This window comes from Dipodomys spectabilis, unplaced genomic scaffold (assembly GCF_019054845.1).
Source record: "Dipodomys spectabilis isolate Male_0828 unplaced genomic scaffold, ASM1905484v1 ptg000157l, whole genome shotgun sequence".
NCBI classification, from domain to species: Eukaryota; Metazoa; Chordata; class Mammalia; order Rodentia; family Heteromyidae; genus Dipodomys; species Dipodomys spectabilis.
In genome coordinates this window covers 5889976-5914076 of record NW_024870834.1, presented here as the reverse complement: position 1 = coordinate 5914076, position 24101 = coordinate 5889976, and the positions used below count along the sequence as shown (strand labels likewise).

Genomic DNA, 24101 nt, shown 5'->3' with positions numbered 1-24101 from the left:
CAAAGATTTAATCTAGAAAGAAAAGGAGGGAAGGAGAAAGGGAAACAGAGAGGAAGGGGAGAGGGCAGACCCGCTAGTCATGCGCATGCACTCCTGGTTAGTTCCCTCTCACGAGGCCTTAGTACCATGAAAGCTCCAAGCTTCCCTCCATCTGTGGATCTGCTCTTCTGGACACCTCACCATAAATGGAACAGGGTGGGCTTGTGTGGCTGTGCTTTAATATTGGAACAAATAGGACACAACATTCCCTTACACTGCCATTCAGTATTCCGCAGGGCAGGCACAGTTGGCGTTGACTTCACAACAGGCCCATCAGAAGACCTTGGAGGTGGCTGCCAAGCCAAGGACACAGAGAGGAGCTGTAGAGCAACACCTTTTCCAGCGTCCCCTCGCTGCCCCACACCGGGTGAGGGACAGGCCCTGAGCCTGCTGCTAGACCTGTGACCTGCAGGGGCGGAGGAGATGGCAGTAGGGGAAGTGGCTTCCTGTGAGTCAGCTGTTGTCACTGTCTCCAAACACTGAATTCTTTACCGTGGCCCAGGGGTTCACTGGCAAATGGAGAGGGCGGGGAGACGCTTCACCTCATGGTGGCCAGGAAGTAGAAAGAGGAAGGGACTGGGAGTAACTTTCAAAGCCCACACCAGTATCTCGGGGGCTTCACGAAGTGCCCACCACTTTTCAGAAGAGCACCTTTTCATAAGGACCAAGCTTTCAGCCTATGAGGGGAGGGGAGAGGAAGGAGGAAGGGAAGAGAGCATGTTTCATAGTCAAAACGTAACTAGGAGGAAGAGAAATCAGGGAAAGCTGAAGAAGAACGGCTTTGGAAGGTGAGGAGACATCCAGGCAAGAGCGCCTGAGTCGGGAAGGCACCGGAGGCGGCGCTGCGGGACGGTGGAGGAAGTCCTCCCGGAGCCCCAGCCACACTGCCAGGGCCAGAAGAGAAAGCAGGCTTCACTCAGAAACCTTTTATTTCTTTACAACTTATCTGTTATCGCAGAATAAAATAGAAAGGCAATCAAAAATTAAAACATTTTCTAAAAATAATTTTTTCCATTTGGGGCTTACAGCTTTATCCAAAAAAAAAAGCCTGAACAGCAAATTTGTCAGAACAAATGCCACACTGGTCCCAGAAGCCCCCTGCCCCCCCCCCACTCCCCACCCCGCAGTGAATTTCTTGCTCCTGAAAACCCATGGCAAAAAAAAACTCCCAAGAAGCAAACGCCCGTTTCTCAAAACTTTGGCTACTCCAGCCGTAGTCTCTAGAGCTTCACGTAGGGCCTGCAGGGGGCGGAAAAGCAGGACCAGAGTGGCAGGGCAGGTCCCACTGGATGGCCCAGCAACAGCTGCCCTCTGACCCCACTTCTGCAACCTCTGGCTAGCACACATCCTAAGGAGTGGATGGTATTCCCTCTTGGAGAGGCTTCCAGAAGGTAGCTCTTCAGTAGTGATCAAGGCACACCTTGTTCATGGACATCTTTATTCTGTAAGGGACAGGAAGAATGTGGTGAGCCAGGCCAGCCCCGAAGAAGGAATCCAACCGAGCCATGGCCACGGAGGACTCAGCAAAGCCCACGTCCGCCAGCAAGTATCCTGCCACCCACAGGGAAGGACAGCAGCGTGCCCTGCCTGCTCCCACAGGGGACCCCCCCCCCCCACTTTCCAAACGTAGCCACAGGCTGCTTTACCTCTCAATGGAATAGTGTTTCTCGCAAAGGTTGACCAGCACATACAGGTGTCTCAAGGCGTATTCATACTGCAAGGAAACGAGCCCAGCATTACCATCAGCATACCATCAGCATTATCATCTCATCACGCAACTCATTCTTTTTGGCAGTACTGGAGTTGGAGCTCAGGGCTTTGCACTGACAAAGCCTGTGCTCTACCACTTGAACCATGCCCCGGTCTTTTTTTTGCTTTTTGTGTTGCTTTGTTCATTAGCAACTCAATCTCAGACATCGAACCTCCTCTATTTATACCTCTCCTATGGACGGGAATCTCGCTTCCTGCCTGGCTGATCTAGAACTATGATCTTCTCAATCTCTGCCTCCTGCCAATCAACCCTGAGCTCCAGAAAACACCACAGAAATGAAAGATGTCAGTCAGGGATTCCTTAACCTTTTGGGGACCTCAGGCCCCTTCCTCCCTCCTTCCCTCTCCTTCCCCTCCCCTCCCTTCCTGCCTGCCTGCCTTCTGCTGCTACTGGGACTTGAACTCATGGCCTTGTGCTCACTTTAATTTTTCATTCATAGCTGATACTCTACCACTTGAACCAGAACACAGTCCAGCATTTTGCTGGTTAAAAGCAAATAAGAATCTCACAGACTTTTCTGCCTGAGCTGGCTCGGAACAGCAATCCTCAGATCTCAGCCTCCTGAGTAGTTGGGATTACAGGCATGAGCCACTATGCCCAGCTCTCTTGATAATCTAGTGACAGTCATTTGAGTGTCTACCAAGAAAAATGCCTGCAGGCCAAGGTCTGCAATACAAGCAGACCATTGTGCTCTCCGCCCCAAGGAGGACACTTGACAGAGAATCCCAAGGGCCCTGCCTGGTCAGCGGGACCTCCCCTAGGTCTGCCCTTAGGCTGCAGTGGCCCCAGCTGGCCCCCAATGCTGAGGCACGCTATGGAAGCAGCACAGAGAGCACATGATGAGCAGAGCATGGCTGGGTTCCAGGAAAACTCTATGCAGTAGCAGGCTGCGGGGAGACGCAGGCTGCGGGGGGAGACCCAGGCTGCAGGCAGCATTTGTCTGTAGGTTACAGTCTGCCAGCTTTCCTTCAGCACGACCCCGCTGTGCTGATCACAGGCCTTTAGAAAATGCCAACTCCAGACACTGTATAATCTGCAGAAACCCCATTCTCTCATCTCCTCCGTGGGCCGGGGAAGGGCCAGCAGGGAGAGCCCACGCGTGGCTGGGGTAAGGGCTGGGGCCTGGCAGGGGCAGCAACAGCCGGAAGAGAAATAAACAACCATGAAAGCGGATGGACTGACCGGAAGTGCTGTGGGGGGAGTGAACTCAGCCCCCCCCCCCACAAAGAGTCCAGGCCGGGATGGCCCTTTCGAGGGGCACGGGGTGGGATTCGCTTTGGGGGCTCACCGTGGACGAGTGCCAGTTGAAGCAGTGGGTGCGGAAGTGAGTGACCGCCTTCTGGTAGCATGCATGCTCCGTGAGCAGGGCTCTCTGGGTCAGAAGCCTCTGCACCGCAGCATCGGATTTTGCCAGCAAGGAGACGATTTTGTGCACGGACTTCTCGATGATGTGTCGGGCCTGTGGAGAAAGAGATAGAGAGGAACGCAATAGAAATGCATCTTCAAAGCCAGGCCGTGCCTGCTCACGCCTGTAATCCCAGCTACTCAAGGAACTGAGATCCAAGGATTGTGGTTCAAAGCCAGCCTGGGCAGAAAAGTTCTTGAGACTCCTATCCTCAATGAACCACACACACACACACAAAAGCCAGAAATGGAGCGGTGGTTCAAGAGGTAAAGAGCCAACCTTGAATCAAAAAGCTCAGGGATGGTATCCAGGCCTTGAGTTCAAGCCCTAGGATGGCACCAAAACATAAACAGAAAAACCTTGTCTTCATATGGCCTCTAGTGAGTGGAGAGAGAAGCCAAGAAACGCAATCTGAGAAGGCACACTGCGTGGTGTGCGTATGGAATGTGTGGGTATGTGGGTATGTGGTGTGTGGGGGGGGGTACACGTGTGTGCATGTGGTGTGTCTGTACGTGTGCAGTGTGCTGTGACTGATCTAAGGAGGGAGTGGTGGAATGTGTCCCGGGGCAGACGGCGGTGGTGCGTGGCGCTGCCCTGCCATCCGCTGGGGCCAGCGTGCTGCCCTGGGGTGCAGGCACTCGCTAGATGGCCCAGAGGACACCGCTCTACACACCCGACCTCACCCGCCCCGCCTCGCTCTGCTTCTACCCTGTAGGGATCCCACGGGGTGCCGGCCCTCCTCTGTCCCCTGCAGACCAGCCTGTGGCGCGCGACATGGGGTCCCGAGGCCCTTCCCCACCCATCTGCGTGACGCTGGCTTCTTCCACCCCAGCAGCAGAGCTGGCAGTCAGGACAGAAGCAGCGGGAAGCAAGGCTGCTCTGCTCGCTGGGACGTGGCTTCTGGAGTAGGGTTGGGTCTGGCTGGCGCCATATTGGCTACATGGTGGATGACATCCCAGCCCAAGGGTGGGCATTTGATAGGTTACTGAATCTGTCAGTCCAGTGCCTGGGACTGGGAATTTCCTGTGGATCTGACCCCTGCTTCAGACCCTATTCAGGCCGGGACCAGCCTAGCCGCCATTACTCCACGCCACGCATGTCTCCTTGACCTTGTCCCGTGTTCTGGCTCCTGGCTCATCTCTAGTCATCATGGCATCCCAATTCAGCTCTCCATTGGAGCTGACTTGGATTGTTGGGATTGTTTTGTTCTTTCTTCCCTCTCTAGCCTGTTTCCTAGCTGTGTTTTGTGTATTTGGGCGCTGCAGGCCTTTGTAACAGCGGGCAGCCTGCAGCCTGCTAACTGTGTAATAAAGACTCCAGGGCTGGGAAGGTGGCTCAGTGGTAGAGCGCTTGCCTTGCATGCCTGAGGCCCTGGGTTCGATTCCTCAGCACCACATAAACAAAAAGAAAAAATGCTAGAAGTCGTGCTGTGGCTCAAGTGGTAGAGCACTAGCCTTGAGCTGAAGAGCTGAGGGACAGTGCCCAGGCCCAGAGTTCAGGCCCCACAACCAGACCCCCCCAAAAAATAAATAAATAAAAATAAATTTAAAAAAGACTCCACTATTCCATATTCCAAAATGTGGCTTCTGGGATGATTCACTTTACAACACTTCCATACAAATTACAAGAACATAAAATGGGGTTATTTTTGTGGGGGGGGCGGGTACTGTTATTTTGGTGAGGGGTTTCTACTACTGGGGCTTGGATTCAGAACCTGGGCACTTGTCCCTTAGCTTTGTCACCCAAGGCTAGTACTATACCACTTGAGCATACATCTCTACCCCAGCTCTCTGCTGGTTAACTGGAGATGAGACGCTCATTCTTTCCTACCTGAGTTGGCTTCTAACTCTGATCCTCGTATCTCAGCCTTCTGAATAGTTAGGATTATAGGCATGAGCCACACCTGTACCTGGCTTTTTTTTTAAAATTTACTGAGGTGATATACAAGGGGGTTACATTTACATATGTCAGGTAATAAATACATTTCTTTTCGTACAGTGTCATCAGTTCCTTCACCTGAATTTTTTTGGTTTTGCTGGTCCTGGGGCTTGAACTCAAGGCCTGGGCACTGTCCCTGAGCCTCTTTGTGCTCAAGGCTAGCACTCTACCACTTGAGCCACAGTGCCACTTCTGGCTTTTTCTGGGTGGTTTATTGGAGATAAAGAGTCTCATAGATTTTCTGCCCAGGCTGGCTTCGAACCCCAATCCTCAGATCTCAGCTTCCTGAGTAGCGAGGATTACAGGATTTTTGTTGTTGTTGTTTCAAGATAAGATCTCACTATGTCGCCCAAGCTGGCCTCAAACTCGAGATCCTGCTTCAGTCTCTTCAGGACTGGGATTACAGGTGTGCAATGCCACATACAACCAAAATGAGTTTCTTTTGGCTATTTCTGAATGAGTGATTTTAAATCTAGGATTTCCTTGTTAAAAGTAATTATTTTGCATAAAAATGTGGTGCAAAGGTTAACTGGAGATGAGTCTCACTCTTTCCTGCCTGAGCTGGCTTCTAACCCTTATATCTCAGCCTTGTGAATAGCTAGGATTGCAGGCATAAGCACCGGCACCCAGCTTTGGGAAGCATTTTTGAATTTGTAGCAGACACTAAAGAAACCCTGTGTGAGGGGCTGGGAAGGTGGCTCAGTGGTAAGAGCGTTTGCCTTGCATGCATGATGCTCTCATGCACCACATAAACAGAAAAAGCCGGAAGTGGTACTATGGCTCAAGTGGTAGAGCGCTAGCCTTGAGCTGAGGAGCTGAGGGACAGCTCCCAGGCCCAGAGTTCAAGCCCCACGACTGACCCCCCCCCCCCCCAAAAAAAAAGAAAGAAAGAAAAAGAAACCCTGCATGAGTCATGCTGCTGTTAAAGCCAACCAAGAAAACCAGGTTTCCATGGCTATGAACTCTTGGAAGGTTAAGGACAAGATGCCTTTCTGTGCCATCTCAATGTTGCGTGCAGTAACATCAGCAGACCCAACCCACCAAGAACAAAGCCCTCTGGGACCAAGAACGACAGGGTCAGGAGGCCCCCGACCGAAAAAGCATGAGGACCGTGGTGTCGGACACCAGCTTGAAGCACGTCCTGGCAAACCAGGTGGTCTCCCCTGGGGTGTGGCACTTGGGATAATGATGGATGCTCATTTGAAGCCAACACGTGGAGTTTGAAATCCCTCCTAGATAGTCCGGGCCGTCCGTACTCCAGTGACCTGTGTCAGTGTCACTTATGAACCAGTGCTAATCCAGGGCCGTGGGGATGGAAAGGACAGATGACCTCCTGCCACGCCAGTGTCTGCACAGATGTGGTTTGAAACTAACTCTGATTCTAAACCACCAAACAGGCTCGGTGGTCAGTAGGATTACCCGGGAACCTCAGCAGGGACTTCTAGCTGCGATCATCACTGTCGTAAGGTAGCAGAAGTGCTTTATGGATTGGATATGTGTGCACGCATATGTGTGTGTGTGTGCGCGTGCATGCGCTCTGATAAGAGGGCTTGAACACAGAGCCTCATTCTCTCACTCAGCCCTTTCACTCACAGCTGGTGATCTACCACTGAATCCATGCCTCCACCTTCTGCTTTTTGCTGGTGAAAAAGAAGACACTCCCAGAGTTGTCTACCTGGACTGGCTTCAGACTGTGATCCTTACATCTCAGCTTCCTGAGCAGCTCGGATGGTACTTGTGAGACCCCAGAGTCCGGCTTGTGGACTGGATTCGTCAACAAACAGCAAATACAAATACTGTACAAGCAACAAGGTTGCAAAAGAGGGGATGGCACATGCCACGTCCACCTGGAAGGCCACAGGAGAGACGGCTCCCAGTCCTTACCTGACGAAGCCAAGGTCAGGTTTACTAAGAAAGGATGAGGATGGGCACTGCATCGCCCACTGGCTTCTACTCCACCCAGGGCAGCGGCTGGCACAGTGCCCAGGAAGAGCCTTCTACCACACTTACATCTAGATGCTGCTGGATCTGCTTGACCAGACGCCGAGATTGCTCCCAATCGTTGGTGGCCATCAGCCTCCTCTTCATGATCGCCATGGGCACCTCGGGGCTTGGGGTGAGGTCCAGGCGTGTGACTGGAGGCAGAGAGATGGGGGAACTGGCTCTGTGCTTCACGCCCTGAAACTGCATCAGCTTCATGGAGGAGATGGACTGAGGAAAGAGAGAGAGAATGAATGAATGAATGAATGCATAGTTCAGGTGTGGGCCCAGCCCCTCTTCAGGAAGCTGAGGGGCGTGATACACTCAGAGCATGCATGCTTCTCCCACATGGCTTCCTCCTATGCACCTAGCTACAGGAGAGCTATGGTTCTCACCAGGAATGAGGTAGGTTCAGAGATATTCTGTCTCTTACCCAAAGTCTGCAAGCTTGAACCCAGTGGGGCCTGACGAGAGCCCCCAGGACCTCTGGACTGGCCGTGCGAGGCTGCGCCCCTTCTAAGCCTCAGCCATTCGCAAACCTGGATCCCATTTTTCTGCACCAAGCCGTGTCCCAGGTGCGTGGAGGAACAGAAGCGTGCAGGGCCTCGCTCACCTTGTTTCCGTACTGCATGACGTGGCTGGTGTTGGTGTGGGACTTCACCAGCTGGTACTGCCTGTGGAGTGTCTCTTTGGTCAGGTCCTCCTGCAAGAAGGAACACACGGACATGTCCAGAGGCCGGGAGCCTGGAGAACCCGCAGTGAGGGGGCGGCCCCCGCCGAGGGCTCACCACGTCCGAGTCCTCCATCCAGTTGACGCTGTACCAGTCGCCCAGGTACGTGCCCCTCGCGTCATCATAGTAGCAGGCATAGGACGACTCGTTGGGGTTGGCGGCGGTCGTCGCATAAACTACGAGGAATTAAAGGTACCTTCGAGTTGTGCCTTGTCTCCCAGCCTGGAACTACATTTGGAGCTGGGCTCTTCCATCCCTGCTGTCCACCAGCCCTCAGATTAGGGAAGCCAGCACAGTGGTTTCAGATCTACAACCTTCACTTCTTTGGAGGCAGAGATCAGAGGATCCCAGTTCAAGGCTCCCCTACGTACCGTTGATGTCGTGAGGCAGGTGGTTCATCATGGAGCCAGACTCACAGGCTTCGATGTAGAACACCATCTGCGGGGCAGAGGAGTCACGTGAGCGCCTGCCCTGTCAGGCAAAGGCCCCTGAGGCTCTGCTGCCCCCTCTACCCATGCTTCTGGAGCCTTTCTACTCTGGCATTTGGGAGACCTTGCTGCTAGAAGAGGCTGCTGCCAGAGGCCACAGAAGCCATTTGACAAAGCGTGCCATGTATGGATCGCTAATGGAATAAATGATTTAGCAGGTGACATGAGGAAAGATGGAACTGTACAACACTTAGGAAGAGAACGAGTTTCATCAGCCACTGCTGCTGATCTTCCTTCCAAAGAGGAAAACCGCAGGGCACCCCATCTTTCTGCATCTCCACTATGTCCCCCCCCCCCAGGGCAGCCTCTCAAGGGTGCCAGACAGGGGAGAGATCCAGAGTGCACACAAGGATGAGTGTTCCCCTGAAACAGGATAGTCCTGGGAACAGCATGAAGGTGTGGCTCCCAGACCTGCAGCCGCTCCCGGGCTTCCCACCCCAGGTCTCACCTGGGGCTGATTCACACTCCATGCCTCCCAAGCTCTCTCTGAACTCCATCAAATGGCCAGTGCCCCTACATGGTTAATCAGAGCTGACCGGAGGATCCCTTTCTAGAAAACCCGTCCAACCGGTCCGGGGCCAGGTACACATGCTGTGAGGTCTGCTGGCAGATTCCCCCCTCCCCCCCCACCCAGGCCAACAATACCTTCTGGTACATTTTGTGTTTGTGCATATAATGAATGGTGTCGTTCAGGTCCTTGACGTGAAGCTGAAAAGGAGGGACATGCAGTTGAGATCAACTCGCCAAAAGAAGCCACCTGCTGTGTCCCACCCACCCACACTTCATAAATCCCCTTTCACTCGTCCTTAGAGGCAAACTCAATTCATAGGACAGCCCAGCCAAAGCCCTGGGGTCTCATCCACTCATTAGAAGGGGAGACAGCACGCTGGTCCATGCGTGCTCACACACTCATTTCTACTGGGTCTACACCGACACATCTGGTCCCTGGACAGTTATGGCCCCATGACAGGAAATGAAGAACCAGAAGAGCCATCCTTGGATGGACTGTCCACTGGCATACCTGTCCCCAAGCCCAGTGCCACAACAAACCCAGCCTGGTGAGATGTTTGAATATACACACCACAGGCGTCATCTTTTCTACTTACTAAGAAAGCTACGGAAAAAAAAAAAAAAATTGGGGGACATAATTGCAGTATTTGAAGATTTACCTAATATGTGTTACAGCCCACATTTAATCCCTGGCACAAAAAGCCCAAAGATCAACACGGTTAGAAAAAACTCACATCGTCGTTAGGAAAAACCAGTAATCCCGTAGCACCATGGTCAGTGAAGTAAACAAACACATGGTCCCGGGGCCCACTGCAGAGACAAAGAGTGGAGAATGAGAACGGAGGCGGGTAGCCTCTAGCTCTAGTTCCATTGCTTTTTTTTCTGAAGGGTTTCCTTTCTTTCTTTTTTTTCCATTTATTTATTTTTTGTCGGTCGTGGGGCCTGAACTCTGGGCCTGGGCGCTGTCCCTCAGCTCTTCAGCTCAAGGCTAGTGCTCTATCACTTCAGCTACAGCGCAACTTCTGGTTTTCTGGTGGTTAATTGGAAATAACTGGACTTTCCTGCCCAGCTGGCTTTGAAACGTGATCCTCAAATCTCAGCCTCCTGAGTGGCTAGGATTACAGGTGTGAGCCACCGGCACCCAGCTCTGCAGGGTTTTCTTCACCCAAAAGTGAAGAGGATATGTGAGGATCACGGAGAAGGCTGGTGCAGCCCCCCCCCCTTCCTCTGGCTCCAAAGGTTACTCTGAACCGCAACTCATCCGGAACCCCTCAAATCCGAAGGACAGCTGGAACGAAGGGGCCCTGGCAAGGTGCTGGCAGTCGGTGACCTGAGCACACGCTGGTGTGAGTGGGATCGTGGAGTCCCATGAGAGCCACCGTCTGCAACCAGATCGCCCCGAGGAGTCGATGCCTGGCACCCCACGGCCTCCCGTGGGCCCCATCCTCCGATGCCCCTACCACCCCTCCCATGGATCCCTCAGAGAGCTCGCCTCCCTGGCCACAGTAAGTCACCAGAAGTCAGTGCACCCTGTGTGGCTCTACCTCGGCTCTGACTCCTGCAAGCTGCTTCCAGCCTAAAGGAGACAGGCTAAGAGATAAGCACAGACAAGCACCTGCCCACTGCCAGCGGGGGGAACTCTGGAGGAGTGTTCTTCAACATGATCTTTAGCCTTCCTGGGACGCTGACCTGGGATCAGGGCACAGGCTGACAACAAGCTGGGAGCCCACAACCTGACTAACCCGTGGGAACTCACATCTGCCTCACTGTGCCCCCCAGGGTAGGGACACACCAGTGCCACAAGCCACAAATGACAAAAGCAATGAGATGATAGTCACCAGGCACAGGTGGCTCACGCCTGTAATCCCAGCTCCTCAGAAGGCTGAGATCTGAAGATCACCTGAAGCCAGCCAGAGCAGAAAAGTCCCTGTGAGACTCCTATCTCCAATAAACCACTCAAAAACAAAAACCAGAAGTGGCACTGTGGCTCAACTGGTAGAGCACTAGCCTTGAGCACAAAGAGCTCAGGGACAGCACCCAGGCTCAGCAAAAAGAAAAGAAAAGAAATGGTAAGGGACACCAGATCACAGGGCTAATTTGAAATGGGCTGTCAGGATTTACCATGGACACTTCCCCCTGTCCATCCTCTCCCGGGTGAGGACAGTCCCATGCTGTCACTTCTCAGGTGATCAGGAGCAAAGAATGACATCGGTTTACAGGTTTCCTGGGTTCTAGCTTACTGAGAGCACTCCATGTCCGTAAAGCAGACGTTACCTCTGCAGGACTTTCCCAGATCCTCTGCCCTTCACGGCTTCTGCATCACCCCTCAGCACGGCAAGGAAGTTTTGGGGGGTTACATCCTATAAGAAACCCAGAAGTCAAAATCCGATGAGACTCTGCTTCCTCCCCAGGCTTCCTGCCACACACGTCCAAGCTTTGAAGCAAGCCTGGGAGCCAAGGAGGACCCCGGGGAGGGTGGGGCTCCTGGATCCTGTGTATAACCCCCAGACAATTCCCAGCTCTGAGATGACAACTCAGCAAGTCTGCCATTCCTTCCTGAGCACCATGAAGACACCCCAAGATACAGGCAGCTGGGGAACCCACAGGGGAAGAGGTAAAGCCCTCAGACCACAAAGAAGGAGGAAGACCAGGAGCTGTGGGCCGCCCAGTACACACAGCTGCTGCCTCAGACACTGAGTCCTGAGCACATTCGGTGTGCTTAAGAGGGGATTTTATGAAATTTATATTCCATCAATACAAGGGGCTGGGAATGTAGGTTAGTGGTAAAGTGCTTGCCTCGCATTCATGAAGCCTGGGTTCAATTCCTCAGTACCACATAAACACAAAAAGCCCGAAGTGGTGCTGTGGTTCAAGTGGTAGAGCACTAGCCTTGAGCAAAAAGCTCAAGGACAGTGCCCAGGTCTTGAGTTCAAGCCCCGGGGCTGGCAAAAATAAATAAATAAATAAATATAAATACAACACAAGCTAGGTGCTGGTAGCTCACACCTGTAATTTTAGCTATTCAGGAGACTGAGAACTGAGGACGACGGTTTGAAGCCAGCTCCAGCAGAAAAATCCATGACAAGCTAATCTCCAATTAACCAGCAAAAAGAGGGAAGTGGAGCTGAGGCTGAAGGGGTAGAGCAACAGCCTTGAAAGAAAAAGCCAGGTGAGAGAGAGCTCAAGGCCTTCGTACTAAAAAAGCCATGCCAAAAAAGACAATTAAAAAAAAGCCTGGTGCCGGAGGCCACTCAGGAGGCTGAGATCTGAGGATCACAGTTCAAAGCCAGCCTGGGCAGGAAAGTCTGCAAGACTCTTATCTCCAATAAACCACCAGAAAACAGGAAGTGGTGCATGTGGCTCAAGTGGTAGAGCACTCGCCTTGAGCTCAAGAGTTGAGGGTCAGCGCCCAGGCTCAGAGTTCAAGCCCTACGACTGACAAAAAAAAAAAAAAGGACAATGTAAAAACAACCATCCAAAATGGTACCATGTAAATTCCTGCCTCTTGCACAAGGCGCTGAATATAATACTACCACCAAAGACAGAGAGAAAGAGAGAGAGAGAGAGAGAGAGAGAGGAAGCAGACTTTTGCCAGGCACTAATGGCTCCTTCCTGTAATACTAGCTATTCAGGAAACTAAGACCTGGAAGATTACAGTTCAAAGCCATCCTAGGGGTCTGGGAAGGTAGCTTAGTGGTAGAGTGCTTGCCTTGCATGCATGAGGCCCTGGGTTTGATTCCTCAGCACCACATAAGCAGAAAAAAGTGGCACTGTGGCTCAAGTGGTAGAACACTAGTCCTGAGTTGAAGAGCTGAGGGATAGCGCCCAGGCCCAGAGTTCAGGCCACACGACCAGCAAAAAAAAAAAAAAAAAGCCATCCTAGGCAGAAAAGTTCATGAGACTAAATCTCCAATAAACTAGAAAAAAATTGGGATAGAGATATGGTTCAAGTGGTAGAGCACCAAATATAAGCCAAAAAGCCAAGTTCAGTTCTTGAGCTTAAGCCTGGTATTTATTTTTTAAAAAAGGAAGCAGTTATATTACACAGATGACATATTCAACTTAATTATATTTAAATTTTTAATATGAAGTAAAACAAAGTAAAAATAAATGAAAGTTTATCACAAAGATAAGTGCTCCTAAGATTAAGAGATCTTGAGTATAAAGACATTGTGGTATTGTTAAATACTTATCAGTCTCCGTCAACTGGTAAGAAGATAAGAAGTCTTAGAAGTTCAGGAAAACCCTAACTATTTCACACCCAGAATGGGGCTGAGAAAACTGGTTAACCACAATACCTCAAAAGGAGAGAGAGAGAGAGAGAGAGAGAGAGAGAGAGAGAGAGAGAGAGAGAGAGAGAGAGAATTTAAAAAAAAGAGAGAGCTAGCCAGGCACCGGTGGTTCACACCTATAATCCTAGTTACTCAGGAGGCTGAGGTCTGAGGATCACAGTTCAAAGCCAGCCTGCAGAAAAGTCTGTGAGACTTTTTTTTTTTTTGCCAGTCCTGGGACTTGAACTCAGGGCCTGAGCACTGTTCCTGAGCTTCTTTTGCTCAAATCTAGCACTCTACCACTTTAGCCACAGCACCATTTACGGTTTTTTCTGTGTATGTGGGTACTGAGGAATCAAACTCAGGGCTTGATGCATTCTAGGCAAGCACTCTACCACTAAGCCACAGTCCCAGCCCTCTGTGAGATTCTTAACTCCAATTAACCACCAGAAAACTGGAAGTGGCACTGTGGCTCAAGTGGTAGAGTACTGGCCTTGAATGGAAGAGCTCAGGGACAGCACCTAGGCCCTGAGTTGAAGCCCCACAAATGACCCTCCCCGCCTTCCAAAAAAAAAAATCAGATTGTCATGGAAGGAACTGTATTACCTGGCTTAAAGTATGCCAAGGCTAGAAACTAAAATTCAATAAGGTCAATGTATTATGAGCAGTTTCTCTTTTTAACTTCTCTCTTTTCTTTCAAAGCTTTTATAATTCATCCAGGGGTAATGCGTACTAATAGCCCTCCAATGCTTGAGCCCAGGAATTTGAAACCAGTTTGGGCTATACAGGGAGACACTGCTTTTAAAAAAAATAATAGGGCTATGGGCTGGGAATGTGGCTTAGTGGTAGAGTGTTTGCCTAGCATTCCTGAAGCCCTGGGTTCAATTTCTTAGTACCATATAAACAGAAAAAGCCAGAAATGTTGCTGTGGCACAAGTGGTAGAGCACCAGCATAGAGGCTCAGGGACACTGTGCAGGCCCTGAGTTCAAGCCCCCGAAACCAGCAAAAAAAAAATAGGGTTGGAGATGTAGCTCTGTAGTACATTGCTTACCTAGAATAGGAGAGGCCCTGGGTTCTATCCCTAGCTTGTCCCCCTCACAAAATACTAATTCACTCCACAACCAAAAATCTAAATCCAAACATCAAACACTAGGCTTATGCCTGTAATCCTAGCTACTCAGGCAGTAGAGATTGGAGGATCCTAGTTCAAAGCCAGCCCAGGCAGAAAAATCCAAAAGATTTCTTTTTTTTTTCTTGTTCCTGGGGCCTGAACGCTGTCCTTCAGCTCTTCAGCTCAAGGCTAGCACTCTACCACTTGAGCGACAGCGCCACTTCTGGCTCTTTCTGCTTATGTGGTGCTGAGGAATCGAACCCAGGGCCTCCTGCATGCAGGGCAAGCGCTCTACCACTGAGCCACCTTCCTAGACCCTCCAAAAGATTTTTATCTCCAATTAACCACCCAAAAAGCCGAAAGTCGAGGTATATGGCTAAGTAGCAGAGCCTCAGTCTTGAACAAAAAAAGCTAGGCCAGGAGTGCAAGCCCAGTACAAATAAACAAGAAACACTGACCAAAAATCCAAGTAGCAAGGTTCTGAGTCTACAAGTAGGAGAGAGGGGGAAATGACCAATGGAATGGGCACGAAGGTGGGGCGGGCGGGCGCTCACCTCTCCCGTGTAGTCCTTCAGCACGCCCTTGTACACGTCCGTGCCATTGGGCCTGTTGATCACGACGCCCGGGGTCGGGTTACTGAGAATGAAAAGACACAGCTTGGGTGCAGAGCTCCCCAGTGTCTCTTCCACACACGCCCCGCGGAGGAGGGACAAAACCAAACGGCCGTGTGGAGGACTCCTCTGACCGCCTACTCCGGCACCCCCTTTTTGAGTACCGTTGGTTTTGGGGAGGCAGGAAGGACAAGGGCACGCTGAACAGGACGGCTGTGTTGTGTTCACACACAGCTGCCCACGCTCAGCAGGACAGCGGTGCTGTGTTTACACGCAGCTGCCAGTGACACAGGCCTGACCTCTCCCCATGCAAGCTCAGATGCCCGCTGCACACGGCGGGAAAAATAGCTTTTTGGCAATGTTTGGTCAAAACCACATGGGGTAAATCCATGAATCATGGACTCCCGGCAAAAACAAAAGGACTGGGGCATGACTAAAGTGCTTGCCTAGCACGGGTGGGGCTCCGAGTTCAATCTCCAGTACTCATCCTAGCTACTCAGGAGGCTGAGGTTTGAGGAGCACGGATCAAAGCCAGCCTGGAAAGACAAGTCCATGAGATTCACTGCCTACTAACCACCGAAGAGCTGGCAGGGGGCTGTGGATCAAGTGGGAGAGTGCTACCCTTGAGCAGAAAAAGCTAAGGGCCATCACCCAGGTGCTGAGTTCAAGCCCCAATATTAGCATGTGTGTGTGTGTGTGTGTGTGTGTGTGCGTGCACACAAATAGCCAGTACTGGAAAGGGGAGAAATACTTGCTTAGGAAACAACTGACAGCACTAAAGCTGTAGGACTAATTCTGGGAGAACCCAGATTTGATCTCAGGACCAGCTCCCTCCCAGAACCTCAGCAGAGACGTCGTGATCAGGGGATAGAACGGTTAAACTTAGTGCTGTGCTGAGAGGTCAAGAGAACCTTTGCACACTAAAATGCACAAGCCAAAAAGCAACTGAGGGGCTGGGTGCCAGTGGCTCATACCTGTAATCCCAGCTACTCAGAGGGAACTGTGATCTGGGGATCACAGTTCAAAGCCCAACCTGGCCAGGAAACCCTGTGTGACATTCTTCTCTCGCAAGTAACCACCAGAAAACTGGAGGTGGCACTGTGACTCAACATGATAGAGCACTAGCCTTGGGCAAAAGAGCTCAGGACAGCGCCCAGGCCCTGAGTTCAAGCCCCATATCTGACTTAAAAAAAAAACAAACAAACTTGAAGATGGCATTAGGAGATTACTACACACAAACAAGCCTCTACTGGGCACAGGCCCTGTGCCCCTGGCCAAGCCTAGTGGCACCTCCCCCGCATTTCCTATGCCATGAAACCTCCGATCCCCAAGACATAGCGATCAACACGAGGGCCCGCCTTCTCCCAACATCAGCCATCTACAGTCCCTGGAGTCCAGATGCGGAGATGGTTTCCAACCCCACAGCAAGCTCACAGTGCACACCCCACTTACTCTTCCGAGTTGGCAATGTCGTCATACATCATCACAATGATCTGCTCATCCGGAATCCCATTTCGGTGGATGATCTGATAGGCGTGGCATGCGTCAGCCTGGAAGGAACCACAGAGCAGTGTTAAGCTTTGGGGTTCTGTCTCCTGTGACTCACTGGTCAAGTTTTTGAACTCTGTGTGTGTGTGTGTGTGTGTGTGTGTGTGTGTGTGTGTGTGTGTGTGTGTGTGTGTGTGTGTGTGTATCAGGACTGGTACTTAAACTTAGCTTTTTTCACTTAAGGCTAGTGCTCTACCACGTGAACCACAGCTTACTTCTGCCTTTTGGCTGGGTGCCAAAAGATAAGAATCTTACAGACTTTCCTGCCTAGGCTTTGAACTGCAATTGTCATTATCGCAGTCTACTGAGTAGCTAGTATTACAGGTGTGAGCCACTGGCACCTGGCTCATGTTTCTTTAACCTCCATCTTAAAAGATCTTCACCCAACCCTGTTACCCAACGGGAAGTGGGTGTCTATATGGGCTACTTACTACCACACCCACAGGTGCCTGGCCCTTGGAAAGTGCTAAGTGACTTGTTCCCTTGTTTCAGACCACACACAAATCGAAAGCACGGGGGCAGGCCTCAAAACCAATCACTCGGAATGACACTCAGCAGCTGGGCAGGGCGGTCCGTACCCCACGGCCCCTCCTGAGCAGAGAACCTCAGCCTCGGCCACAGACACTATTGAAAACTCTGAGGCAAGGGTCCAATTCAGGAGCTGGAATGGAAAATGTTCTGTTTTTTTGGGTTTTTTTGTGCCAGTCCTAGGGCTTGAACTCAAGGTCTGAGCACTGTCCCTAAGCTTTGTGTTCAAGACTGATATTCTACCACTTGAGCTCTACTTCCAACTTTTGGGTGGTTAATTAAAGATATGACTCATGGACTTTTCTTCCTGGGCTGGCTTTGAACTGGGGTCCTCAGATCTCAGCCTCCAGAGTATATAGAATTACAAGGTGAGCCACCGGCACCCTGTGTGAAATGTAACTTTACTGAAAAAAATAAAAAAGATAATCTCCAGGCCTAAGTTCAAAGCTGAATACTTCTAAGAACTAAAGACATAAATAATAATTTAAAACACACACAGTTCCTGGCCGGCAGAAAAGAGAAACACTGCTTTCCTGTTTGAGATGACACTGGCTGCCTTTCACATCATGGAAATCATTTGAGGACAAAAGGGAAAAAACATTGCCTAACTTTCTGCCCACATAGAGTCCATTGTCCTTCCTGGGACAAAAGCTTGAGGAGGCGTGGAGGGAAGGGAGAATCCCCTCCCTGTCAGAAAGACAGCCTGGACCAGAGCTTTCTAGAAACACTAAGGCAAAAGAATAAAACCTTTTCTTTGTATAAGCTAATGATCCCAGGTACTTCGTACTAGAGACAGAAAGAGCTCAAGTTCATGGATCAGGAGATTGAAAACTATAAAAGTGATCATGAAAGAAACGATGAACAGGCTTGTTTTGGAAAATTAAGAGGATCCAAACATGTACATGGAATTGCAAAAGTGTACAACCATCTTGAGAAAGAACAAAGGTGGGACCCTTTCACCCTGACTTCAAAATGACCCCGGGAAAAGGCTGGCCTCTCACTGAAGGCCGGGAAAGGTCAGGGATGGATCGAGCCATATGGGACAAGTTAGATCATCAGAAAGTTGGAGGCTGACTCTCCTCCCATGCCCTACACAAAAACTACCTCAGAATGGACCAGGGACTTAAAGGCGCTAATAAAACGTGCACAGGACAACAAAGGAGAATATTTGGGCATCTAGAACTATAAACTTCAAAGATGGCATAGATATGACAAGAAAAGCTTGCCCTTTAGAAGAAGCTCATCAAAAATGTAAAATTTAGGAGGAGCTCATCAAAAGTAAAATTCGCTGGGCACCCCTGGCTCACCCCTGTAATCCTAGCTACTCAGGAGGCTGAGATCTGAGGACCACGGTTCAAAGCCAGCCCAGTAGGAACATCCATGAGACTCTTATCTCTAATTAACCACCAGAAAACCAGAAGTTGTGCTGTGGCTCAAGTAGTAGAGGGCTGGCCTTGAGCTGAAGAGCTGAGGGACAGCACCCAGGCCCAGAGTTCAAGACCCATGATGAACAAAAAAAAAAAAAAAAAAAGTAAAATTCTAGAGCATCCAAAGATACTACTGAGGGGCTGGGAAGGTGACTTAGTGGTAGAATGCTTGTCTGGCATGTATGAAGCTCTGGGTTTGATTCCTCAGTATCACATAAACAGAAACAGCCAGAAGTAGCACTGTGGCTCAAATGGTAGAGCATTAACCTTGAGCACAGAGAGGCTCAGAGACAATGCCTAGGCCCTGAGTTCAAGCCCCAGGACCCAGGACTGGGAGGGGGGGGCGGAGACAGTATCAACTGGTGGTATAGCTTACAGTGGCAGAGCTCTCTCCTGGCACGTGCAAGGGCCTGGGTTTGACCCCCCCACCTCCCAGTACCAGAGAAGACAATGGGACTCCACGTAGTGAATGAAAAGACAAGCAATGGGTGAGCAGGGCAGATCTGCAGAGCACACATCTGGCAGAGGACCCGTACCCAGACATGCGTTAAGTCTTACGCCTCAGCAAGACTGCATCAACTGAATCGAAGATTTGAATAAGCATTTCTCCTAAGACATGCGTGGCTAGAAGCACATGAAAAAGATGCTCAATGCCATTACTCATTAAGGAAATGCAAATTCAAACCACAATGAGATTGGCTTCCCAACCAGACAGAATCCGACAACCAGGACCTCGTCCATTGCTGTGCAAATGTCAAATAGTGCGGACATGGAGAAACTATTTAATAGCTTCTTTAAAATGGGAAGGGGGGAGGGGAGAAGGGGGGGAGGCTTGGAAGGGATGGGAAGGGGAAACAAAGGAGGAGGCTATAATGCTTGATAAGAAATGTACTCATTATCTTGCCCATGTAATTGTAACCCCTCTGTACAGTTTTTTCACAATAAAAAAATAAATTTAAAAAAAGTGGGAAGAGGACTGAACTTAGGGCCTCATGTTTGCTGTGTCTTTCGCTTGCCTTTTAGTCTATTACTCAGTGAAGCTTTCTCATGGACTTTCCTGTCTAGGCCAACCACAGTCCAAGATCCCCCTGCCTCTGTCTCCCAAGTAGCTGGGATTACAGGTGTGCACCCCCACACCCAGCCCTAAACTGACAGATGTTTAAGGGGAGCTAGTGCGGTGTTGTTCTCCCGCTCCATAATCCACATTGCCAGCGGCTTGTGCCCATCTTACAGGGGGTGTGAGCTCAGGATGGCGAGGGTTCGACCCCAGGCCTTCCACCCCTCGCTCCACACCCAGAGTGCTCCAAAAGAGGCTGGCTCTTCTCTCTCCAGCCCCAGACACTGGGGCGCCTTTACCTATGTGAAGCTGAAGGCGTTCTGTGCTGAGTCAACTATGCAATGAAAGTAGAGCTTGACCAGCTCAGACAGTTGGGAAATTATGTCAAAGAGCCTCCCATCTGTCCTGCCTGCATTTCCTCCTGGAAATCAGCAGAGCCCTGTGAGGTAAGGCTACAGGATTGAGCAAGACCTTATGCGAGGGCTGGGCGGTGGTGAGCAGCGATGGCTCTGCCCTGGCTGCAGTGAGTCGTCCGGCAGTCTCTCCGGGGCATCTCCAGCCCCCAGATGCCCACCCCAGCAGCTGGGAGCGCCAGGAGCTAATTGGCTGGGAGCAAAAGCTCCTTACATCTGGCATGCTCCAGTCCAGGGAAGGGAAGCTTCACAGCCCCTCCCCTCCTGACAGACGTGCGGTGTGCCCAGCCGCTGGGGCTGTCAGGCGCTGGGGCTCTGCAGCACATCCCTGCACCCTCCCCCGCTGCTGGCTCCACAGAGACCGATGATGTCATCAACCTACAAAAGTGAACCGATGATGCCATCTGTTCACTCTAAGCCCGCAGGTGAAGTGCAGAGCAGCAGTGACACGTGCAGTGGTACAAGCCCATAGTCTGGTCCTTCTGGGATCCCATGCCGCCTCAGGCAGGTGTGGGAACAGCCCAGCAGCACCCCTGCAGCTCTGCCCCATGACACACCTTCAGCCTGTCACCCACAAAGCCACAGGATTTACTGTCGTGTGTGTGTGTGTGTGTGTGTGTGTGTGTGTGTGTGTGTGTGTGTGTGTGTGTTTGGTCCTGGGATTTGAACTCTGGGCCTGGGCACTGTCCCGCAGCTCTTCAGTTCAACACTAGCACTCTACCACTTAAACCACAGCGCCACTTCCAGTTTTCTAGTGGTTTATTGGAGATAAGAGTCTTGTGGACTTTCCTGCCCAAACTGGCTTTGAACCTTGATCCTCAGATCTCAGCCTCCTGGATAGCTAGGATTATAGATGTGAGCACCAGTGCCCAGCTGACTCTTAACTTCTTCCTTTAAGGCTGGTGCTGTACCACTTCTAGCTTTTTGGTGGGTAATTAGAGATAACAGTCTCATGGTCTTTCCTGCCCAGACTGGCTTTGAACTGTGATGCTCAGAGATCAGCCTCTTGGGTAGGTAGGACTACAGTCAAGAGCACCAACTGCCTCCTATGGCCCTTTAAAGAAGTTTGCCTCATCCCATCTTGAGGCAAGCAGCAGCAGTGAGGCGGCCCAACTTCTCTATGGGATTCTGAGTGGCTACCTTCCCTCAAAGGGAAGGAAGGGGGCGCTGTTAACTGGCCGTCAGCTCCCAGCCTGACCATGAAGGCCTTCCTGACTCCAGCTTTCCAGCCTACTTCTCCCCACCTCCCTCTGCATCCCCAGCTATCTGAACCACGTGCTGTCCTCATCTACCCCGGGACAGGCTTCTTCCTTTCTAGCAGGATCAGGAGATTCCCTGAGTCAGAAATCCCTATTCTCTCAACAGGAACTGGTTTGAACATGACCATGTGATGGAATTTTTGCCAGCCACACTAGAGGCCAAGTCCCCCTCCTCCATTTGCTCCCAGCAAAAAGGTTTGGGGTCTGATTAAAAGAGGCAGGAAGATAACATACACAGATGGCCTCTTTTCCTCTACAAGGTTTTTGGGTTTGGGGGGTTTGGTTTTTTTTTTTTTTGTCGGTCATGGGGCTTGAACTCTGGACCTGGGTGCTGTCCCTGCTCTCTTCAGTTCAAGGTGAGCACTCTACCACTTGAGCCACAGCGCCACTTCCGGTTTTCTGGTGGTTTATTGCAGATAAGAGTCTCACGGACTTTCCTGCCTGGGCTGGCTTTGAACCATGATCCTCAGATCTCAGCCTCCTAAGTAGCTAGGATTACAGGCATGAGCCACCAGCACCAGCCTTGGATTTCTTAACAGTAAAGAAAGGAAATTTGAGAGCAAAACCTGATAAAGTCATGCTCAGAAGCCTGTGTCCCCGGACCAGCGCAGACGTGAACACACTGTGGAGCCAAACTGCCAGGGCTCAAATCCAGGCTCCCTCCCTTAACAGCTGTGTGACTTTAAAGAAGCTACCTAGCCTCTCTGTGGCTTAGTTTAGCCATTCTAAAATGGGTCTGCAGCTGGGGCCATTCTCTGAGGATCAAGTGAGAAAATAAGCAAGCGCTCATGAGCAGCGTTCTTTACCAGACAGCGCCTTGCGTGAGCCGCAATCCCAGCCTCAGACTCAGGCACACCCCAGGGCGGCCAGGGGACCACGGCGGGGCGTGCTGCTCCTGGCTCATTCTGGAAGGAGCCCCCTCCCCCATCCCCCCAGCGCCAGTGTCCTCTTCCCAGCCCTGGTCCAGCTCGGCCGCACCTGCTCCACAGGCTCCCATTCTCCAGGATGGAGACTGGCCTCCCCCCTCCCACCACGCCCTAGCCCGGGGCTTACAGAGATGCCCTCCAGACTCAGCTCAGGGCACTTAACGCAGAAGGCACCGCTACTTGGTCAGGGAGCCAAATGGAAAAGAGTGAGCCAAGTCCATGGAGACAGAAGAAACACTAGAGGCTGTGGGAATGGAGGCCGCACTGATGCAGGCCGGCAAACGGAAACCAATGAATACACAGTTGCAACATTGATGGACGGGGGGAGCTTACGAAGTCTCCAGAGTCAAAGCACATGCTGCTGGCTGGCTGGGGACAGAGCCAGGTCAGCGGGGACACGGCACACAGCTCATCTATCCCCACAGTCACGAAGCCACCGCGCTCACCGTCACAGCCACAGTGCTATGATCCTCCCATACTGGGGACAAAGCTAGGTTGTCAGTGGCCAGTGCCTTACTCATCTCCTTTCTCTCTGCACATTTCACCTCTTGCCTGGATAAACTAGTAGGTTTCTTGCTCACAGCTGGTGCTCTTCCACTTGAGCCAGGCCTCCAGTCTGGCTTTTTACTAGTTAATTGGAGCTATAGTCTTGGGGGCTTTCCTACCCAAGCTGGTTTCAAACCATGGTCCTCTGGATCTCAGTCTTCCTGAGTAGCAAGGATTTATCTACTGGCTAAGGGACAATTAGGTAATAATAATAATAATGTTTAACTGACATATCTTTTAAGTTGGTTGGGTTTTGTGTGTTTTAATTGTTATTATAAAGGTGATGGACAGATGGGTTGCAGTTATGTAAGTCAGGTAAAGAGTACATTTCTTTTTGGACAATGTCATTCCTTCCCTCGCTGTCTTCATTTCTCTCTCCCATCCCCAGCCCCAAGTTCATTTTCCACATAGTGTCTGGCGAGTACCACTGCAGCATTTGGTCACGCTTTGTCCCTCCACTTCAGTGTCCCCCTCACCCACCCAAAGACAAGCAAACAAACAAGATGAAAAGAAAACAAAAACAGCCACAAAGAAAAGAACCTCTTGCTTCCATTTCCTGGAGTTTGGTTTGGTAAGTACTATTTTATACAATCAGAGGCCCGTAGCATTGCATCTTTGGGCTCCTCCCCTAAGAGCGTCCTCCTTTGGTGTCACTGTGTGTGATGTCTAGAGTCCTCTATCATTTACCATGTCCCCTTATACTTTAGATTTAGCTTCTGCGTGAGAGAAAATGTGCGCTGTTTGTGTCTCTGAGATTGGTTAAATTGGTTGTTTAAAAGCTAACCTGGAGCTGGGAAGGTGGCTCAGTGGTAGAGCGCTTGCCTAGCATGCATGAAGCCCTGGGTTCAATTCCTCAGTACCACAGAAACAGAAAAAGCCAGAAGTGGCACTGTGGCTCAAGTGGTAGAGTGCTAGCCTTGAGCAAAAGAAGCTCAGGGACAGTGCCCAGGTCCTGAGTTGAAGCCTTAGGACTGGCAAAAAAAAAAAAAAGCCGACCTGATGAATCAGTGGGTTCATGACCTGTGACCTGTCTTTATCTTTCTCCCTGGAAGTTGCTTCTCACCCTGTGGGGCAGGCCTGTGGTTAAACATTAAATTTTAAAAAGGATTGCTTTGCCTTAATAACTTTTTACTCAAGTCAGATTTCCTGTTTGGCTAGCACTCCAAAACCACACAAGAAATGAGGTATAAGCAGAGAAATCAACCTCCTGCCCCTCACAGGAAAGCAGATGGGGGGGGGGGGGGAGGTGTCCCCGTCCTGCCCCAGGGCGGTCAGGGACACAAGCTGGCACCTGCATTGTCCAACATGGCAGCCACTAGCCCCTTGTGGCACATGAGTCCTTCAAATGTGGCCATGCAAACGGACACCCCGGAATCCAGTGACTCATCAGGAGCCATGAACATAAGGCCTCTGATTATTAAGTTGATACTGATGATGTGTTGAAATCCTGTTTGGCCTTCCCAGTTTAAATGAGATCTTCCAGTTTATTTCACCTTATTTATTTAAATGTTTTAAAAACATACAAACACAGCTACTTGACC

At 50.8% G+C, this 24101-nt stretch overlaps 1 protein-coding gene across 2 annotated transcripts in view; it reads right to left on the bottom strand.

The window, feature by feature from the left end:
* Positions 1 to 947: 947 nt before the first annotated feature.
* Positions 948 to 24101, bottom strand: part of Lgmn (legumain) — a 31596-nt gene continuing 8442 nt past the window's right edge. The window contains exons 3-14 of one of the 2 annotated variants that reach the window (XM_042692621.1): positions 16309 to 16406; positions 14800 to 14881; positions 11137 to 11222; positions 9597 to 9672; positions 8998 to 9060; positions 8236 to 8302; positions 7922 to 8040; positions 7747 to 7836; positions 7164 to 7364; positions 3099 to 3269; positions 1686 to 1753; positions 948 to 1481 (exon numbers count right to left, since the gene is read on the bottom strand). In XM_042692621.1, coding sequence (XP_042548555.1) covers positions 1439 to 1481; positions 1686 to 1753; positions 3099 to 3269; positions 7164 to 7364; positions 7747 to 7836; positions 7922 to 8040; positions 8236 to 8302; positions 8998 to 9060; positions 9597 to 9672; positions 11137 to 11222; positions 14800 to 14881; positions 16309 to 16406 — 1164 coding nt within the window. In that variant the 3' untranslated portion in view covers positions 948 to 1438. Of the gene's footprint in view, positions 1482 to 1685; positions 1754 to 3098; positions 3270 to 7163; positions 7365 to 7746; positions 7837 to 7921; positions 8041 to 8235; positions 8303 to 8997; positions 9061 to 9596; positions 9673 to 11136; positions 11223 to 14799; positions 14885 to 16308; positions 16407 to 24101 lie in introns of both variants that reach the window. The other variant, XM_042692622.1, reaches the window with a different exon arrangement.